Source organism: Diabrotica undecimpunctata, chromosome 7 (genome assembly GCF_040954645.1).
Source record: "Diabrotica undecimpunctata isolate CICGRU chromosome 7, icDiaUnde3, whole genome shotgun sequence".
Lineage (NCBI taxonomy): Eukaryota > Metazoa > Arthropoda > Insecta > Coleoptera > Chrysomelidae > Diabrotica > Diabrotica undecimpunctata.
The window spans coordinates 34,663,269-34,680,892 of NC_092809.1; the positions used below are offsets into that span (position 1 = coordinate 34,663,269).

A 17,624-nucleotide genomic window follows, 5' to 3' on the forward strand; every position below is an offset into this window, starting at 1 on the left:
TTTGTTAATGGATCTTGTCTTTATGGTCCATGCTTCCATTCCGTACAAGAGAAAAGGCCAAACGTAACATTTTAAACTTTTCTATCTCAAGTAACTTGCGATCAGTCAGAAAGGCTATAGCGGGATAAAAATTTTTAGCTCCCCAAGTTGCCCCTGGGGTCCCCTATCGCAAAAAATGTGTTTTTTCGAAAACAATTTTTCTGAGCGATCCTTTGCTTTAAAAATGCTGAAAAAATTCACAAATATACATTTCACTGCTCAATGCCTTGTTCTTATTTGTTTCAGATTTTTAGGATTAAAATTGAGCTCAGGAAAAATATTTGAATTTTTCAAAGAATTTTCAGGTTATGTAGGTAATTTTTGGCAAACTTACAAATAATTATTTTTCGTATATTTTTCCGTTTCGTATATTTCTATATTTTTTCGTTCTTTTGAATGGCTGGGTTAGATTTTTCATTTACCCTCCGAAAAATGAGATTATGTGCTTAAAATATGTAAAAAATCACCGGAAATTGCAGTTTGTTCAAATTCAGAGTATGTTTTAGTATGGAAATGACCAATATAACCCGGCCATTAGAAAAAAAAACGGAAAAATTAGATGAAAAATCATTCTTTATTCACATGCAGTTGAGGTTATGTGCTAAAAATATGGCAAAACCATATCAAAAAAATAGGGTTTTCGTATTTTGACCATGCTCTGGACTGAAAATGGCAAACCTGATCGCTCTATAGAAATAAAAAAAAATTATCAAAAATCGTTATTTTTATTGACATACAGTTGAGATGATGTGCTAAAACCACAAGAAAAAACACCAAAAAAAGATTTTTCGAATTTTGAGGATTTTCCGGAGCGATTTACCTACATAACTTAAAAATTCTTGGAATATTCAAATATTTCTCCTTAACGCAATATTGACCCAAGAAAAAAATCAGAGTGTTTTGAGCATGAAAATATTGAAATGATAATCACCACTCGAATAGGAGACAAACAAAAATCGTTGTCACATTTAAATGTGGTCATGTGCTTAAAACATGGAATAAAATATCAAATAAAGGGGGCTTGTCATATTTGAGCGTGTTCTCGATATTTATTGACATGCAGTTGAGTTTATTTGGTAATAAGATGGGGGAATACGAAACAAAGTTTTTTTTTTAATCTTAAGGATGTTTGAGAAAATGGCAAATCTAACCACGTCATTTAAAAACACAAAAAATACACGAAAAATAATTATTTAGAAGTTTGCTGAAAATTACTTACATAACGTAAAAATTCTTCAAAAAATTCAATTATTTTCAAATTTTGACGATTTTTGGAAAAAATGGAATTTCCAAAAATGGAAAATCTAACCAAACCATTCAAAAGAACGGAAAAAAATACACGAAAAATAATTATTTGGAAGTTTGCCAAAAATTACCTACATAACTTAAAATCTTCTTTTTGAAAGCTCAAATATTTTCTTTTGATCTTAAGAATCTGAAAAATATCAGAGGGTTTTTGTGCATTAAAATGTATATTCTTCAATTTTTTAAACTTTTTTAAAGTAAAGGATCGCCCAGGGATTTTTTTTAAACTTAAAACCTCACTATTTTAAGCTTTTTTAGATAAGCTGTTTAAAGAAACTTTTTTTTTAAACTCAAAACTTCATTGGCAAGGGTTAAATCATTTAAAAGACGTTGAAGATCTTCGATGTTATCTGCCAATATCACTGTGTCATCGGCAATCCTAATGTTTACTTTAATACCCTTATTAGAGTCTGCCAGTGCTTATGTGAATGTTTTTTCTACGTATAAGTTAAATAACATTGAAGAAAGTATACGACCTTGCCCTACTCCCTTTTTATTGACAAATAATCCGTTTCGTTGAAATTTTGAAGACATACTCTTACTGTCTAGTCCCAATTAATTAATTGATTCCAGATTGGCGATAACTCTTATATCCTTGGTATCAAATCCCAGCTTTTCTAGACAATTTATCATAAATTCTATTTTGAGTTATTGAATGCTTAATTATAATCGATAAAATAGAGAAAAAGCATAGCACAGCTGTCAAGAGAGATACTTTTCACTTTAGTCTAATATATTATCTTCTTTGCTGATGGATTGATGAAAATTGCTTCTCTACCTGCCATATTTCTCTCTATTATGACTTTGTATAATGTTTCATCATGCGATATATTGATACCTAGATATTTGTAACCGTAGCAGCGCTTTATCGTGATTCTGTCGTCTAAAGTGAGATCTTTTTGTCCCTTTTTTCTCTCCAATGCACAAGTATTCAGTTTTCTTTTTTTTGGCCTCTAGACCCATACATTGTTTAAATCGTCATAATGTTGAGCTATTATTACTTCATCGTTTGCAAAGTTAAGCGTTTATATGTTTCACAGTGTTGGTGAGTGGTATCTTCATTGTTTTACATTTTTGTTTAAATCTTTTTAAAGCGATTTCGAGATATATTTTACATAAAGTGGGGGCTTCATTCCCTTTAGTGTTACAAACCCTGTTGTTATTTATATTCCAGTTTTAATTTTTGTTATGTGTTGATTGTATAGTACTTCGATGGCTCATATTAATTCTATGCTTGAGAAATCTTTATGCCTTCAATCTTTACTTATCCTAAAATATTGATCGTGGATTCTTTTATTTGGTATTGTGAACGTTTTTGAAAATTTTGGTGCAGCTCATTTTTAGGAATAGTGTTAATTAGTTTTAAACTATGTGAGCTTTTAGAAATTCTTAAAAATGTCCTGGATTTTACATTCGTTTTCCGATTGTTAATTTCCTTGTAATTATTTTTCGCACAAATTCTTTGTTCGCACTTATTTCAGTATTGGCAACCAGGACCTGCAATATACTATTAATGTGTTTGCTACACAAAACTAACGAAAACATGTAATTCTCGTATAACATAATATAGTATATTAATATAGGACGTCTGAGGTGAACAGAGCATGTAATGCAGATGGAACAAAATGATCCAGTTAGAAAAATGCACTTGATAGACCCATTGGTCAGAGACGAAGAGAAAGAGCCAGAACAAGGTTCCTTGATAACATCGATGAATCTATGAGACATATGTGAATACATGCTTGGCGGATCAAGACGATGGATAGGAACGATTGCAGAGAAATTCTTGAGGAGGCTAGAACCCACACAGGGTTATAAAATCTCTGATGTTAATGTCCTTTTTAACTTTCAGTGGTTTTGAATTTTCGCCCAGATAATAATTGCTGCGTTCATAAGGTAGTATATAAATGCAGTTCTTTGATCTCCTCTATTTGTTTTTGAGTTTGGTTTTCAAAATAATAGCTCTCAGTGTGTTGGTTGTTTTAAATGTTGTTGTGATGTTGTATTTATTTCCTATCTCCACTATACTGTAGGTTTTTCGGTCTTTTCATTTTTTCGTACGTTAGGTGCTTCTACCTTAAAATAAACTAGCTTATCTTTGTAAAAATACTTCCCAATATATTTTCATTACTATTGTTTGAAAATTAGTTTGGTGGAAGTTGTAATAGTCTCATAAAATCTGAATTTGAGGTCATTTTTTCTGATGATAAGATAGTTATTTTGTGCAATAGATTCATTTAAGTGTTAAATTCTTAAAGATTCTTTTGTTACTCTTTTAAATTCGTATTTGCTTGATTGTAATTTTTATACAGCATTTTTCTAGCACAATATAAAATGTAGTAAATGTATCTGTTATTTGGATTACAAAATATTACTTCACTTGACCCAACTAAACAACCAACAAGCTTCAAGCAATATTTGATCTTATTGATCAATATAGTGCCATTGTGTAGTTTCTTCGCATAACCGTACCATCAATGCTATATAATATTTAATATTGTTAATTATTTCTGTCTCAAATTAATGGAATAATAACGTTGTCCATACCAACATCTTTTTTATCATCATCGTCATCATCATCATCATTCTGGCTTTACAACCCTGCGAGGGTCCTAACCTTCTCAAGAATTTCTCTCTAGTCGTCCCTATCCATCGCCTTTCTCCGCCAAGCACGTATTCCTATATTTCTTATGTCTTCATCGATGTTATCAAGGAACCTTGTTCTGGGTCTTCCTCTTCTTCTCTGACCCTGAAACATCTTTTTCTCCTTCTTTATTTCAAAGATCGAACTTCACTCCGTCTTTTCAAGGGGTCCAGAGCATACAGTCAATTGTGTGTTTGTACCAGTTCGTTTAAAGTCAGCGCAGTAAATATTAACTTATCTTTTTCAATAGAATTGAATGCGAATAGTATTTATTAAGTCATTATTTTGCTTAAGCAGTATTTTTTCCATCACATCCTATCTTATTGTACAGTATAAGATAATGAGAATTAAAAACTATCATTTTTGCTGAGAGCAAGAAATGTAAACCTATCGTTATAAATATATGATAAATATTAATGGCCAACCATTCAAGTGTCTCTCGTAATTTATTTATTACGTTAATATGACTCACAATCTGCTTTAAAATACAAAAATACAACCTTACAGTTTAATTTAGAATTGGAGATTACTCGCTTCCCAGTATTAACATTTAGTAGTTTCCACATAATATAATATCGATTATATAATAATTAGATACTACCTTAAATAGAGGGATTTTTCATTTTCCAATCAATAATTATTATTGGAATTGAACTTAATATGATAATTACCTATTGTTACCTTAATATTATACACATTAACTTCTTTATAAATTTGCCAATTATGTAATTTATTTTTTATAAGACTATAAGTACATTTCTATTTATGTAAAAGTATATAGAAAGCAAGAAATAGTATTTTATTTACAATTTTACGTTTTGTCATAGAGGGCGCCACGTGGATCATTCCTAATGATCAAATTGAGTCTAAACTTTTTCTGATGAAACTTTTTAGTAATTTTTATTAGAAAATATGACGTAAACATAATTTTTACGTAAAATTGGTACTCTTGTTTAAACATGATAATTTCAACCGTTTTCGATAAAAACGCAGTCGAACTGCTTAGAGTCTTAAAAAAGGATTTCAAATATTATTTCATTTATGAAAAGTATGCTTTGGACTGTCAGATAATTGTTGTTGGTAAATGCCATTTGTTCAGAGTAAATTATTTTTGATGTGACAGTGTAGTGTAATGTTGCATTTTTTAAAAGTAATTATTACTTTTTTTGATTGAAATGCCTCGTCACAATCATTTTACTAATGAAGAAATGCGAGATATGATTTGCGTATACGCACAAGAAAATTTTTGCGGTCGCTCGGCAGCCAGAACGTATGGAATGTTATACGCAAACGGAAGGCAACCAAATCACAAAACTTTTGCAAGCTTATATCGTAGTTTAGGTGAAACTGGGTCATTTCGCACTAAACATCGGGGTGGTCGACCGAAACAAATCACACCTAATCAAGAAGATGAACTCTTAGTTCAAGTAGATGAAAATCCTGAAATAAGTTCACGAAATCTATCAGCAGCAACAGAAGTAAGTCAGTCGTCTATTGTTAGAATTCTAAAAAAAGAGAACTTCCATCCTTATCACTTCACTCCTGTTCAAAATTTACTTCCAACAGATCTTCCACGACGGTTACAGTTTTGCCAACGTATTCTGAATAAACATCGCAATGACAGACACTTTATTAAGAATATTATGTTCACCGACGAAGCAACTTTTACCAAACGAGGGGTTTTTAATTGGCGAAATAGTTATTATTGGGAAGAAGAAAACCCGCATGCTATTAAAGCTAGACATTTTCAACATGAGTTTAAATTGAATATTTGGTGTGGCATTATAGGCGACCAACTACTAGGGCCTTATGTTCTTCCTCCGAATTTAAATGGAGATTCTTATTTATTCTTTTTGGAAAATACTCTTAGTGATATTTTAGATGATCTGTCACAGGATGTAAGAAGAAAAATGTGGTTTATGCAGGATGGAGTGCCACCTCATTTTTCATTAGCTGTTAGAAATCATCTTAATGACGTATTTCCAAGTCCTGGGTACAACCCGCTAGATTTTTATTTTTGGGGACATATGAAGTCCTTAGTTTATACCAATGAAATTAATACACGAGACGAACTTTGGAGATACATTTAAAATACAGCTAATCTTATAAGGGGATAGAATAATATTTTTTTTAACGTCCGAAAATCCTTTATAAAAAGAATTAGAAAAGGCGGAGGGAGAAATCGAAGGAGACCATGTAGAACATTTAGTTTGAGTTTTTGTGAGTTCTTTTAAGTTAAAGTGTGTTTAGTTTTGATTTATCGTCAAAACGATAAATCAAAAGTTACGTTAGTTGCAACTTTGTCTATTAGTTTGGTATTTGATAGTGGAATTGTAAATAAAATACTATTTCTTGTCTAAGATTATGCCTCTGTGCCAATTTTGATAGCAATTTATAAATATACAGGGAAACTATTAGCAAAAAACGAAAAACAAAAATTAACTTTAACACCCTGTATCTTTTTTCTCAGCAACATTTTATTAAGGCATATTTGGCCCAATAGCCATATTTTGGTCCAAATAACCTGTCCTTAGTCTATGTCCCAATAGTTATGACTTACCTTGTATATTACGAAAATGTAAACTACATTTACCTATATTAAGACCTATTAGGTTAGCGGTTAAGCCTACTTTCTACGTAAATAGTGATTCATATAAATGCACCCAATACAATCCATAAGACTCAAATTTTGCAAGTAGCATATTAGGACAAGTCAAGAGCATAGTCAAGAGCATTTGAAAAAGTCGTGTATATTGCATCCACTTACATATTATTCCCTGAGGCTGTTATATAGTTCTTGTTACAAAGGATATTAAAAGATCCGTAGTATTATTCAATTGTTTAGTCTGTCATTTACTCCTTTATTAAATTTTTTATTTTAATTTATTATCAAAATATAGTTTTTTATGTCACACCATTAATATTTGATAGTAAACACATATGTTATTTATTTCCTTTGTGACCATATGAAAGAGGAGTTCTACACTGAAGCACTGACCAAAATAGTTCATATAAATTTCCACAATTGAATCAACGATAATGGATTGTGTAATGCGTACCATACTTTGATAGAAGCTGTGAACATTCTATCTCGTGAAATTTACTTCCTTGTTGCTCCGGGATGGACAGAAAAGATATTCTTAATTTTATTTTATTGTTAATAGGGAGGATCAACTTACAAAATTAACTAGCCCTAGCGTTGGACTTATCTGAAATAGCTGAAACTTTATTCGAAGGTTGACGAACTTATCATGCCGATCTACAATGGCAAAGGTTTTACGTGTATGCAAATTAATCATTTGGGACGAATGTACGATGGCCCAAAATAGGTCATTGGAGGCACTGGACAGAACTTTTAAAGATATTTGTGGATATTTGGTGGAGGTATAATTCTATTGGCAGGTGATTTTCGTTAGATTCTTATAATTATTTCACGGTCAATTGCTGTGGACGAACTTAACTCATGTCTAAAATTATCCAATTTGTAGTGGCACGTAAAGACGCTCTTATTGACAACTAACATGCGAATAGGACAGTAATGTCCACTCTGGGTAAAGCAACCATCAAAGCAAAAGTAGGTGGAGGCTGTCCACAAGGAGGAGTTCTGCCCCCTCTACTTTGGGAAACCTTGCTAGATGATCTCCTGAGAAATTTGTCTACAGAAGGCTTTTATGTTCTAGGATATGCTGACGATATAGCAATCGTTGTCAGGGGCAGGTTTGCTCAGACTGGAATAGAGGTGTACCCATACAAGCTGCTGCTATCTAGTACATGGTGGCTTAAAAACATTGGAGGGTGTGGGAGCCGGCATAGTAGGGACAAATCAAGGGATACATTTCATCACCGAATATTCGCCAAATTTTACGGCAGACCTAATAAGCAAAGACAGGAAAACAGTCAAAGCCATAGTAGGTCTTCTAACAGGGCACTGTAAGCTGAATAGGCTGATGGGATTATCACATGATAACCTGTGCAGATTCTGTCACCTGGAAGAAGAAACAGCAGAGCACATTATATGTCAGTGTGACAGTCTGGCAAATGTGCAGTTCTTTGCATTAGGAAAAGAAAATCCATTTTCAAATAGCTACATAGAAGGTAAAGTCTCGAAGCTATTAGTTTTTTTTAAAATGGGCCAGGCTAGAGAATGTTATCTAGGACTATAATACCACTATAGATCTGAAAAGGTCTCAGTGGAATAGGTCTCAGTTTTTTTAAAAGCATCTGTGTATTCAACCCGGTCCAGTTGCGAATGTTTTTATGCCAGGATAGTTGTCGTCTACCAGGACCACTTTTTCATTCAATTTTACCATTCATAATCAGCTGCAACAACTTGTACTGGACTCCCACCTCACAATTTACAATTAAAAGTAAGATCAGTTGTCATTATGCTGCGTAATATTAATTAACCTCAACTGTGCAATGGAATGAGACTGACTGTGAAATGGTTAATGAATAAAATGTCATTGAGACAATGATCATCAAGGAAAAATACAAAGGATTCAAAAGCCAAACGCACGGATTCCCGCGGGTTTGGCTTTTGCAATGATGATAAACAAATCGCAAGGCGAACCATTGAAAGTTTGCGAAATTATCTTAAAGTTTTCATATTTAGCGCACGGAAAATTATTTACGAGTCGGAAAACCGTTATCGTTGTATATTTACGCACTGCAAATAACCAAAAAAAATTGTTTATCCGAAAGTATTAAATTGATTTAACTTTTTTCATACATAATATTTTTGGGTATTTTTAGAAGCAAGGGCATTGTAGCCAAAATCTGTTATAAATTTACGGTAATATGAGCAGATTCCAAGAAAACTTCTATCCTTTTAATTTCTTGGTTTAGGCCAATCTTTAATAACTGAAACCTTTTCTGGATTAATTGTAGTACCTTTTTCTGAAATGATATGTTCTAAATTGTGTCTCTCTCTTCGCAATAGTGAACATTTCTTATAATTTAACTTGAAGTTGGCATTTCTCAATCTGTCAAAAACGTCGCTTAAGTTTTTCAGATGTTTATCAAAGGTTTGGAACATAATCATTATATCATCAAGACATACTAGACATGTTTTTCTGGTAAGTCCTCTTAAACCCATCTTCATTAGACCTTCAAAAGTAATTGGAGCATTACAAAGATCAAATGGTGGGACCTGGAATCTGTAGATATCACGGCCAGTTGAAAAAGCTGTTTTGTCTTGATCATCAGTAGCCACCATTTATCAAACATAAACTAGTACGCCCTGTAGATTTCTCGGATTCAAAAATATTGTAGTTTTCAGTATTTAAGAGAATAATAAATTCTGATTCTTCAGTGGTGAAGTGATCCACATTTTTGGTTAGTTGTTTCAAGAGGCTAGTGTGAACTAGATAACTTAAAGCTTTATTCTTTTGTAGATATTTTTCGCACTTAATGATTTTTTCTATTGGCGTAAAAAATGCTATTTGTTGTTCTTTCTTCAATCTAAAAGGCTTTTTAAACAAATTAGCAACTCATGGAATTATCTAATCTACATTAACGATGCACCTGCCTATCAAAATTCCGCCACTAATGGATTCCTCACTTTCCACAATGCCGAAATGTAGACCTTCAGGTTTTTGACTTAGTCTTGCCACAACAATACATTCTGAATTTTGAAGAATTTCGGTATCCTCACCCACTATAACTCTTACTTAAGGTACCGATTCTACCAAATTTAGGACAACTTCTTCGTTCTCAATAAACAAAATTTTATTTTAAAGATCTATGACAAATTTGTTCTGCATAATATCCATCCCTAAAACGCATTTATCTTTAATAGCATCTACAAAAAATGGGTGTTTTATTAAGGTGTTACCAACCTGTATGGTTGCCGTTTTCTCCATAAATTGGAATAGTGTAACCTGAATCTGTTTCAAGAACTAAGCTTGTTTAAGTTGGCTGTAGTTTTCCATTCAGAAATCCGGTTTGAATAAAGGATCTAGTTGGATCAATATCAATAATAAAGATGCATTTTAATTCTCAACGTAGCCTTTAAATAAAAAATTCTGTTCCGCTCCTTAGTGTTGCCTTTATTTGTTTCCCTAGCTATTGTTTAGATATCTGTGGTCAGTTGTGGGATATCGATTTCTTCTTTTCTAGTATTTCTAGTAGAACTATGTGACGAGCTTCTGGATGTCGATCTAGGCGACCTTCTGACCTCATGCTTTGATTCTTCGTTTCTCTCTCAGCATCGGCTTCTGCAATTGTTTTATAAATATCCTATTCTTCCACAATTAAAACATCTAATGTTTTCATTTCGAGTTTTTTGTTGGAGGTTTTGCAGTATGCTTAAAATTTGGGATAAAATAGGTTGTTGGTTATCTACACTTGTGACTTCTTAATTTTTTTAAAATCTCATTTCTTTTAAATTTAGCCGACATCTGGAAATGCTTTTCGCCGCTTCATAGTTCTGGGCTGCGATTAGTACTCCACTTACCGTTTGATGATGCTGTGATCGAAGAGTTTGTTGCATTTCAAAAGTCATATATTTTACAATAACTTTTTGTTCCTAATCTTGTACATAACACTATGGTAAATATTTTTTTGGTCTGATAAATGTTCCTCCTTCTTTTAAAAAAAATATTTGAAAAAATTATTTAAACAAAAAAAAAAATAATTATTAATAAATTATAAATAAATTAGAATAGCAACCAATAAAACATTACAAATAACCCTTAAGGTCATGAATGTCAACTTCAAGGGAAAGTTAGTTTGTATTTTAAATTATTTTTGACAATTATATGGCCAACATGATAATTTTTGTTAAACATTTTTTTATTTAATAAGAACAAAAAAAAAACGATGTATTTATTATTCACAGACACCCGAAAAAATGTTACAAGTGAAATAAAATAAAATTGAAAATAAAATAAAAATGTGTGTTTTGGTGGTTTTATAAATGAATTATAATAAAATAATATAATTATATATTTTACTTAGATTTTGAATTTCTGATCTTTTGTTTAAATTATTATCGCCCTTGCTAATACACACCATTTCTAAAAAGGTTTTTTCAATTTATTACCTTCATTACGCAAAATTTTAATGTAAACATAATCCATAATAATATGATCATTGTCGATTACATGCTCTGCCAAAGCACATGATGGTTTTTTATTCTACAATCACTCTTGTGAGAAATAATATGATTTGATAGATTTCTCCAGGTCTCACCAACATACACAGCTTCACACTGAGTACGACTAATGCAATATACTATATTTGTTTTATGTAATTTATCTATAGGATATTTAGTTTTTGAATACAAAGATGAAATCATTTTGATGGTTTTTGTTGCTATTTTTTTATTATATCAATTTGGTCAATAACCCTTAGTATTTGTATTAATTTAGGTGGTAATGATGATATACAAGGCAGTGAATGATAATATATGTTCTGATTGTTGGATAAAATATTCTGATATTTCGCAAAAAATGGTGTTAAGTTATTTATATTAACTGTTAATATAAATAACTTAACACCATTTGTTATTAATATGATACTAAAAAATTTAAAAAACAAACCTGAAAATCTTAATGTTAATCATTTAATTATTTTTATTATTCTAGGGTTTAAGAGTTGCAGCCCTCATAGGAGCTGTCTTAACCCTGTTAGGAGCTGCAGTCAAAATATTTTCCATAGGAGAAGACCTATTTTGGGTTGTTATGATTGGACAGACCATAGTGGCTCTTTCACAGATATTCATCTTGACATTACCATCCAAACTAGCTGTTACGTGGTTTAGAACACAGGAAGTAAGTTAGTAAGTCATTCATCATCATCAAAAATCCTTTATTCAGTGTTAAACATAATTATGTCTCCCGTGATAGTGTGTTTACTTTATAAATTTTCTAGTTCATTTTTCATGCTTAGTTTATATTTCAACTTGATGTCATTGCAATAGCGGAAACGGTAGTTATTCTAGAATTTTACATTTACATAGTATGCATATACATATAGATTTAGTTTTTCACAGAAATATCGATTGGGGTATGTAATAAAATATTTTTTAATGCAGATATCGACAGTTTGTTCTTTAGGCCTCTTTGGCTTAACGTTTGGCAGTGCTGTAGGATTCGTAGTCCCACCGATGCTAGTACGAGACAGTGATAATTTAGCCGAGATTGGTAATAACTTAAAGATCATGTGTTGGGGATTGACATTGGCTATGGCACCAGTTACACTAGCTATATTCTTTTGTAAGTACTTTAGACCACTTTTATATTTATTTAAAATAAAGAGTAATGCATTATTTTTACTCGGACTATAATGTTCTTGACTTTACAGAACCATTGATACAATATAACTATTTTTAATCAATAAATTTATTACCAATAAGTAGTTATAACTCAATTTGAAAGAACAAAAAAAATATACCTTCAGAACTAACTAGATGCAATACAGCAGCGAAAGAACAACCAATCCCCGTGAAGCAGAATTTAATAGAGTTCTCCCTCAAACCGAAGGACATCTTTGTATCAAGTTTCAAAACTCTAGAAGAAAGATCTATTGATAAGAGAAGAAACAGAAGATCTATTGATTTTTTTTTAGAATATGAGAAGAGGAAAAAGATCTATTGATCGAAATTTCATAGGATATTTTCGTGTACTAAAAGGAACTTAAGTACTAATTTTAAAAACTCTAAAACTTTCCCTAAATAGGTCTTTACCAAGTTTCAAGGCTATATACTCCAGTCGTCAGAGTCGAAAATGCCGCTGAACCCGCAAAAATCACACGACAAGTTGAATTTTGCTGAGTATGTCAATGTTGGGATTCCAAAACATATGCAAAAAAGTTTACCGAATGAACCGTTTTCTCAGAAACAACGCTTAAAGCTACCGACGATTTTGAATGTCAGATACGCGCACGAAATCAATTTTATATAAAATTTGTATTAACTCGACGGTAAAAATTCGACATCTTTTGATCAGACTATCTTATCGGTAAAAATCAATAGGCGTTTTAAAGGTGTAGAATGCAGCTTTCGCATGCAATTTTTGTATTTTGCCGCAAATTTTTTAAATAATTTCTTCTTGCTTTTTATTTTATTTGACGTCAATGTTACACTAAAATTATCTTATAGTATTATCAGGTTTGTTGTTATATGGCGGCATTTGTATGATTTTCTTTGACAAACAGTTCCTGTGGAAGTAAATACCAAATGCTTATATAATATTTATGATATGTTTTTCTTGTACTTTTTTTCTGTGTGTTAATGATTATATCAATCAACTATACTAGATACTCTGATTTGTACTAGGTCGTATTAAATTTTATATATAAATTTTGTATTTGCAGACTATCTTCATCTTGGGCTATCAATATTGCGTGGTCTGTCAACTTCCACCATTATTATTATAAGTACAATTTTTTTCAGGTATTATATAAAGTTTATATGCACAATGATAAAGCCATTGCCACAGATGCTAAAACTATACGACGCCGATGGGTTGAACAAATATTAATCGAAACAATTTTAATCCCAGATTAAATAAGACAGAATTTATGCTTAACGTCATCTAAGAAGAGCAAATTCTCGATTTTATTCGAACGGATCCAACAACAAGTCTTCGAGTTCATTGATAGGTCTCAGAACATCGAGACAAATTCATTTCTAAAAAGATATAAAATGAAAAATTACACTGAATAATATACAAAATTATGTAGTACGTAGAGGCTTCTCATCATGAATTTAAAGTAAACGGAAGTCTCAAACAAGGAGAACTTTTATTAACGGTGCTTTTAATTTGGTGGTGGATAGCATTATTAGACAAAGCAGAGTAAAAATGACTGGATCCATCTACAAGAACAAACTTCCATGACTGATTTCCGCTGATGATTTTACAATACTAACGAAAACAAGAAAATAATACTCTCCTCCTCTATCTTTTCTTTTTCGTAACGTGGTGGCGTCATGTAATTCTCTTGATTTCTGTCCAATTATCTCTCTCCTATGCGTGTTGTTTTGCTGAATGAGTAACCATTCATGTGTTTTATTTGGGCCATCTTGCTGGAAGTTTCCCTCCAACTATCATTCGTTCCATACCTCCTCTTCTTTTAGTTATATCTTCAAATTCAAAATATCTTAGTATATTTTGGTTGATAAGTTAGTTGTGATGAGTCTAATTTTTATGTTAAGTTATTTTATTATTGAAATATTTGTGCGATGTGCGGTTAATGGTATGCGCAACATTCTACGGAATGTCATTATCCGCTTCGAATCGGTTTTTTTGGCTTATGGTTCTGAAGCGTAGGTGGTGATAGGAAATATTAATGCTTGAACAAGATGTAATTTTGTGTTTTTTGTAATGCCAGTGTTCTTCCATACTTTTGTGAGTTTGACTGTTGCCGATCTGGCCAGTGTCTACGTATATCTTCTTCGCACCCTCCACTGTTACTGATGACGTAGTCTAAATAATGTAAGTGTAGTGGTCTAATTGTTTGACCACTTTGTACCCTACCTTGTTTCGTATCTCTGTTTGGTTGTTTCTGATTCTATCGATGATCATTACTTAAGTTTTTTTTTATTTTCGAACTATATTCCGTACTCACCGTATCCAGTTTATTTATAATTTGCTTCAGTTCTTCTGCTGAAGACGCCAATTATAACCGTGTCATCAGTATATCGTAGGTCTTGATTTTTCTGACTTATATTGTTGCTCCAGATTGCCATTCTTCAAAAACTTGACGCATAATGTGTTCACTAATATATTTAATAGAATGGAGGATATTATACATCGCTGCCGAACTACTGACTTCAATTTCAAGTTTTTCAAAACCACGTCATTAACTCTTACTTTAGCCGTATTATTTACATACATTTTTTGTTATAACTAGATTAGATGCTCTGGCGTACCCATTTCCTTAAGTATATGCCATATTTTAACGCATTTTACGTTATCGAAGCTTTGGAGTAGTCAACAAAACACAAATATGTTTCTATATTAAACTCTTGCGATTCTTTTATAAATTACCGAACATATTAAGAATATGTTCTCTTGTTGCCCTACCTGGGATGACTCGGCATTGTTTATGGGGAATCTGTGGTAAGATAATTGATTTTAGTCTTTCACTGATGATGGTGTGGAGTAATTTGCTCGCATGGGATATTCTTGCTACTGTCGGTAAACCTTTATTTGGCCACTTTCCGGTATTTCAGATTTCATTGCAGATTCTAACATTAATTCAATCTCTACTTCTTCCATTTATTTGAGCGTCTCAGCTGTTAGTTCATCTTCCCCTTCTGCTTTTCCGAATTTTAGCGTTTTTATAGCTGCCTCAAATTCTGATTACAGTATTTATGATGCTTTTTCATAGCTTATTTTCTCTGTATTATTGTCTGTTAGAGAATATTATTTCGTATTATTGTTTTCATACCGTTGCGATATCTTCAGAGTTTGTTATGGTATTTCAATTATTATCTTTGATGATCTGTGTCTGCCGTCTAAATTCTCTCGCTAGATATTTGACTTTTGAGAGAAGCTCTGTAGGTTCTTGGCGATTAGTATGTTCTTTTATAATATAATTATTTTTGTCCTCTCTGCATAAATCTTTTATAGTTGTATTTATGGTGCCTATTTTCATTTCTTTTTGTAATTATTTTGATGCATAAATTTGAATATAAATACGACTCCATTTCTGCCCGAGTTTCTCGATCGACGATGTGAAATAATTCTCGAATAAGCAATTCTATTTATTTGGAGTAAAATTTTATCGGTAGCTTCAAAATAAACACACTCGTCATAACTTCAACTGACTTACATACTACTTGAAGAGGTAAACATTCTAATTAGACTACATAACATAAATCTTTCAACCTCAACTTATAATCTCACAAGTAAAGGAATCATTTATCAAAACGTCCATTGCCTAGCACTTTGTAACTTGCACCTTTGAAACTAGACCTACATGTGATGAAGATAATGACAGAAGGAAGGGATGACCAAGATAAAGATTATTGATAGTGTACAAGAAAATCTCAGAAATAATTAGACTAGAAGCTTCTTAAATGATACGTGGCCTCTTGAGCATTAAAAACAATATGTATTTTCATTTGGCCTTTGCGTAATACGAATTTATGATCGATTCCTATTTTGATTTTTTTTGTGTTTAATTTAAGAATTTTTCAGTTGAAACGTCGTTCTTTCAACAATTTACGTTGTTCAGTTTTAATATGGCTTTTTTGCCGCTTTAGATAGGTTACTTCCGGAGTCGATACTATTTATAACGGACACATTTTTTGTTGTTCTTAGAACATCTAGTCAATATTATTTATCGTTTTATCGAGACTTCTTGTGCCTCTCTTTCTATTGCATATTTTCTCTGTTTTCTAGCGCCCAAACTATATTGCCTTATATACTTTTTTACATACAATTTTAGCCTAAAGGACTTCGGCACTTTTCTTACGTAAAAGTCGTTTTATTAGCTGAAACTTTGTAGAGACGTAGCTTTGGTATATTGATCAAAAGTTATTATTACGCCAAGACTCAGATATGAATTGTTTTTGAGTTACAGAGTTTTAAAGTGTCGGCTTTTAATCCTTTTGAATAATACATATTAGTAAAATATACAGAGATTTAGTAAATATGAGCAACTAACTTCAGGAAATGATTCTACATGAAAAATAATAAGAGTTTGTTATATAAATATATGTCCGCAAATGATTTCTTTTCCGAAACACGAGGTGTTGAAAATTTTTTTTCAAACTTACCATTTATTTATTACCCTGAAACTGGCTGAGATATGCAAATGAAATCTGGTGAGTTTTAAGAGTTGGTTCTTGGGCTTTTTTGACTTACAATTATGAATTTTATATTCATCATTGGCGCGTATACGGGTAATGATTTCAATTTTTTCATCATTTGTTTAATTTGTGAATTTTTTTTTTCATATTTTTCATGGCTTTAATACATTCTCAAGTACTATCTAATACAGGGATCCTCACTAGGATTTCTTTCAGAGCCTAATAGTTTGAATGAAATATTCCTCAGGGCCACAAGTACAAGTGGTGGTATGAAATAACTTTAAAACTATATGACTATAACATAAGTTTATTACAAGTTACGTAAAAACAATATAATTATAAATTATATGGACTGTTTTGCATATAAAAATTAGGAAAATGTCTTTTATTTGACTCCAGAAATGTCAAGTCCTGAATTTGTTAATTCTTTGAAGTCGACGGGCGAAATCTTTCACAGCTCTCTAGAATGGCATCTATGTTAACAGGTTGGGAAGAAACTGAAATTCTCAAAATATTTTCAACGTTCTCACTAGTTAGCCTAGATCTGTACTTGTTTTTTATGAACTTCAGCTTACTGAATGTAGATTCACAGACATAATGTAGATGCAAAAATACACAAAATTTTCTGAGCACAGTCAATTAAGTTAGGAAATTTGTCATTTTCAACTGTTTCCCAAAACTTAGTGAGCTTTTTCCTTCTTTTTTTCTTCAAAAATACTTTTGAGGTCTGTATCATTCTGAAGATCAATTAACTCATTTTTCAAATTCCTAACTTCGTATCCAAAAATAAGAAGATAAGCTACATTTGCTACATGAACTGCAGAATATCTACAAGCATACGTTTGGTGGTAAAGACATTACCACTATAATTAAGTG

At 31.8% G+C, this 17,624-nt stretch overlaps 1 protein-coding gene across 2 annotated transcripts in view; it reads left to right on the forward strand.

The window, feature by feature from the left end:
• LOC140445175 (choline/ethanolamine transporter flvcr2a-like) overlaps positions 1-17,624 on the forward strand; it is a 54,487-nt gene that overhangs the window by 22,372 nt on the left and 14,491 nt on the right. For both annotated transcript variants that reach the window (XM_072537049.1, XM_072537048.1), the window contains exons 2-3: positions 11,575-11,760; positions 12,024-12,204. In XM_072537049.1, the coding sequence (XP_072393150.1) occupies positions 11,575-11,760; positions 12,024-12,204 (367 nt within the window). The remainder of the gene's footprint in view (positions 1-11,574; positions 11,761-12,023; positions 12,205-17,624) is intronic.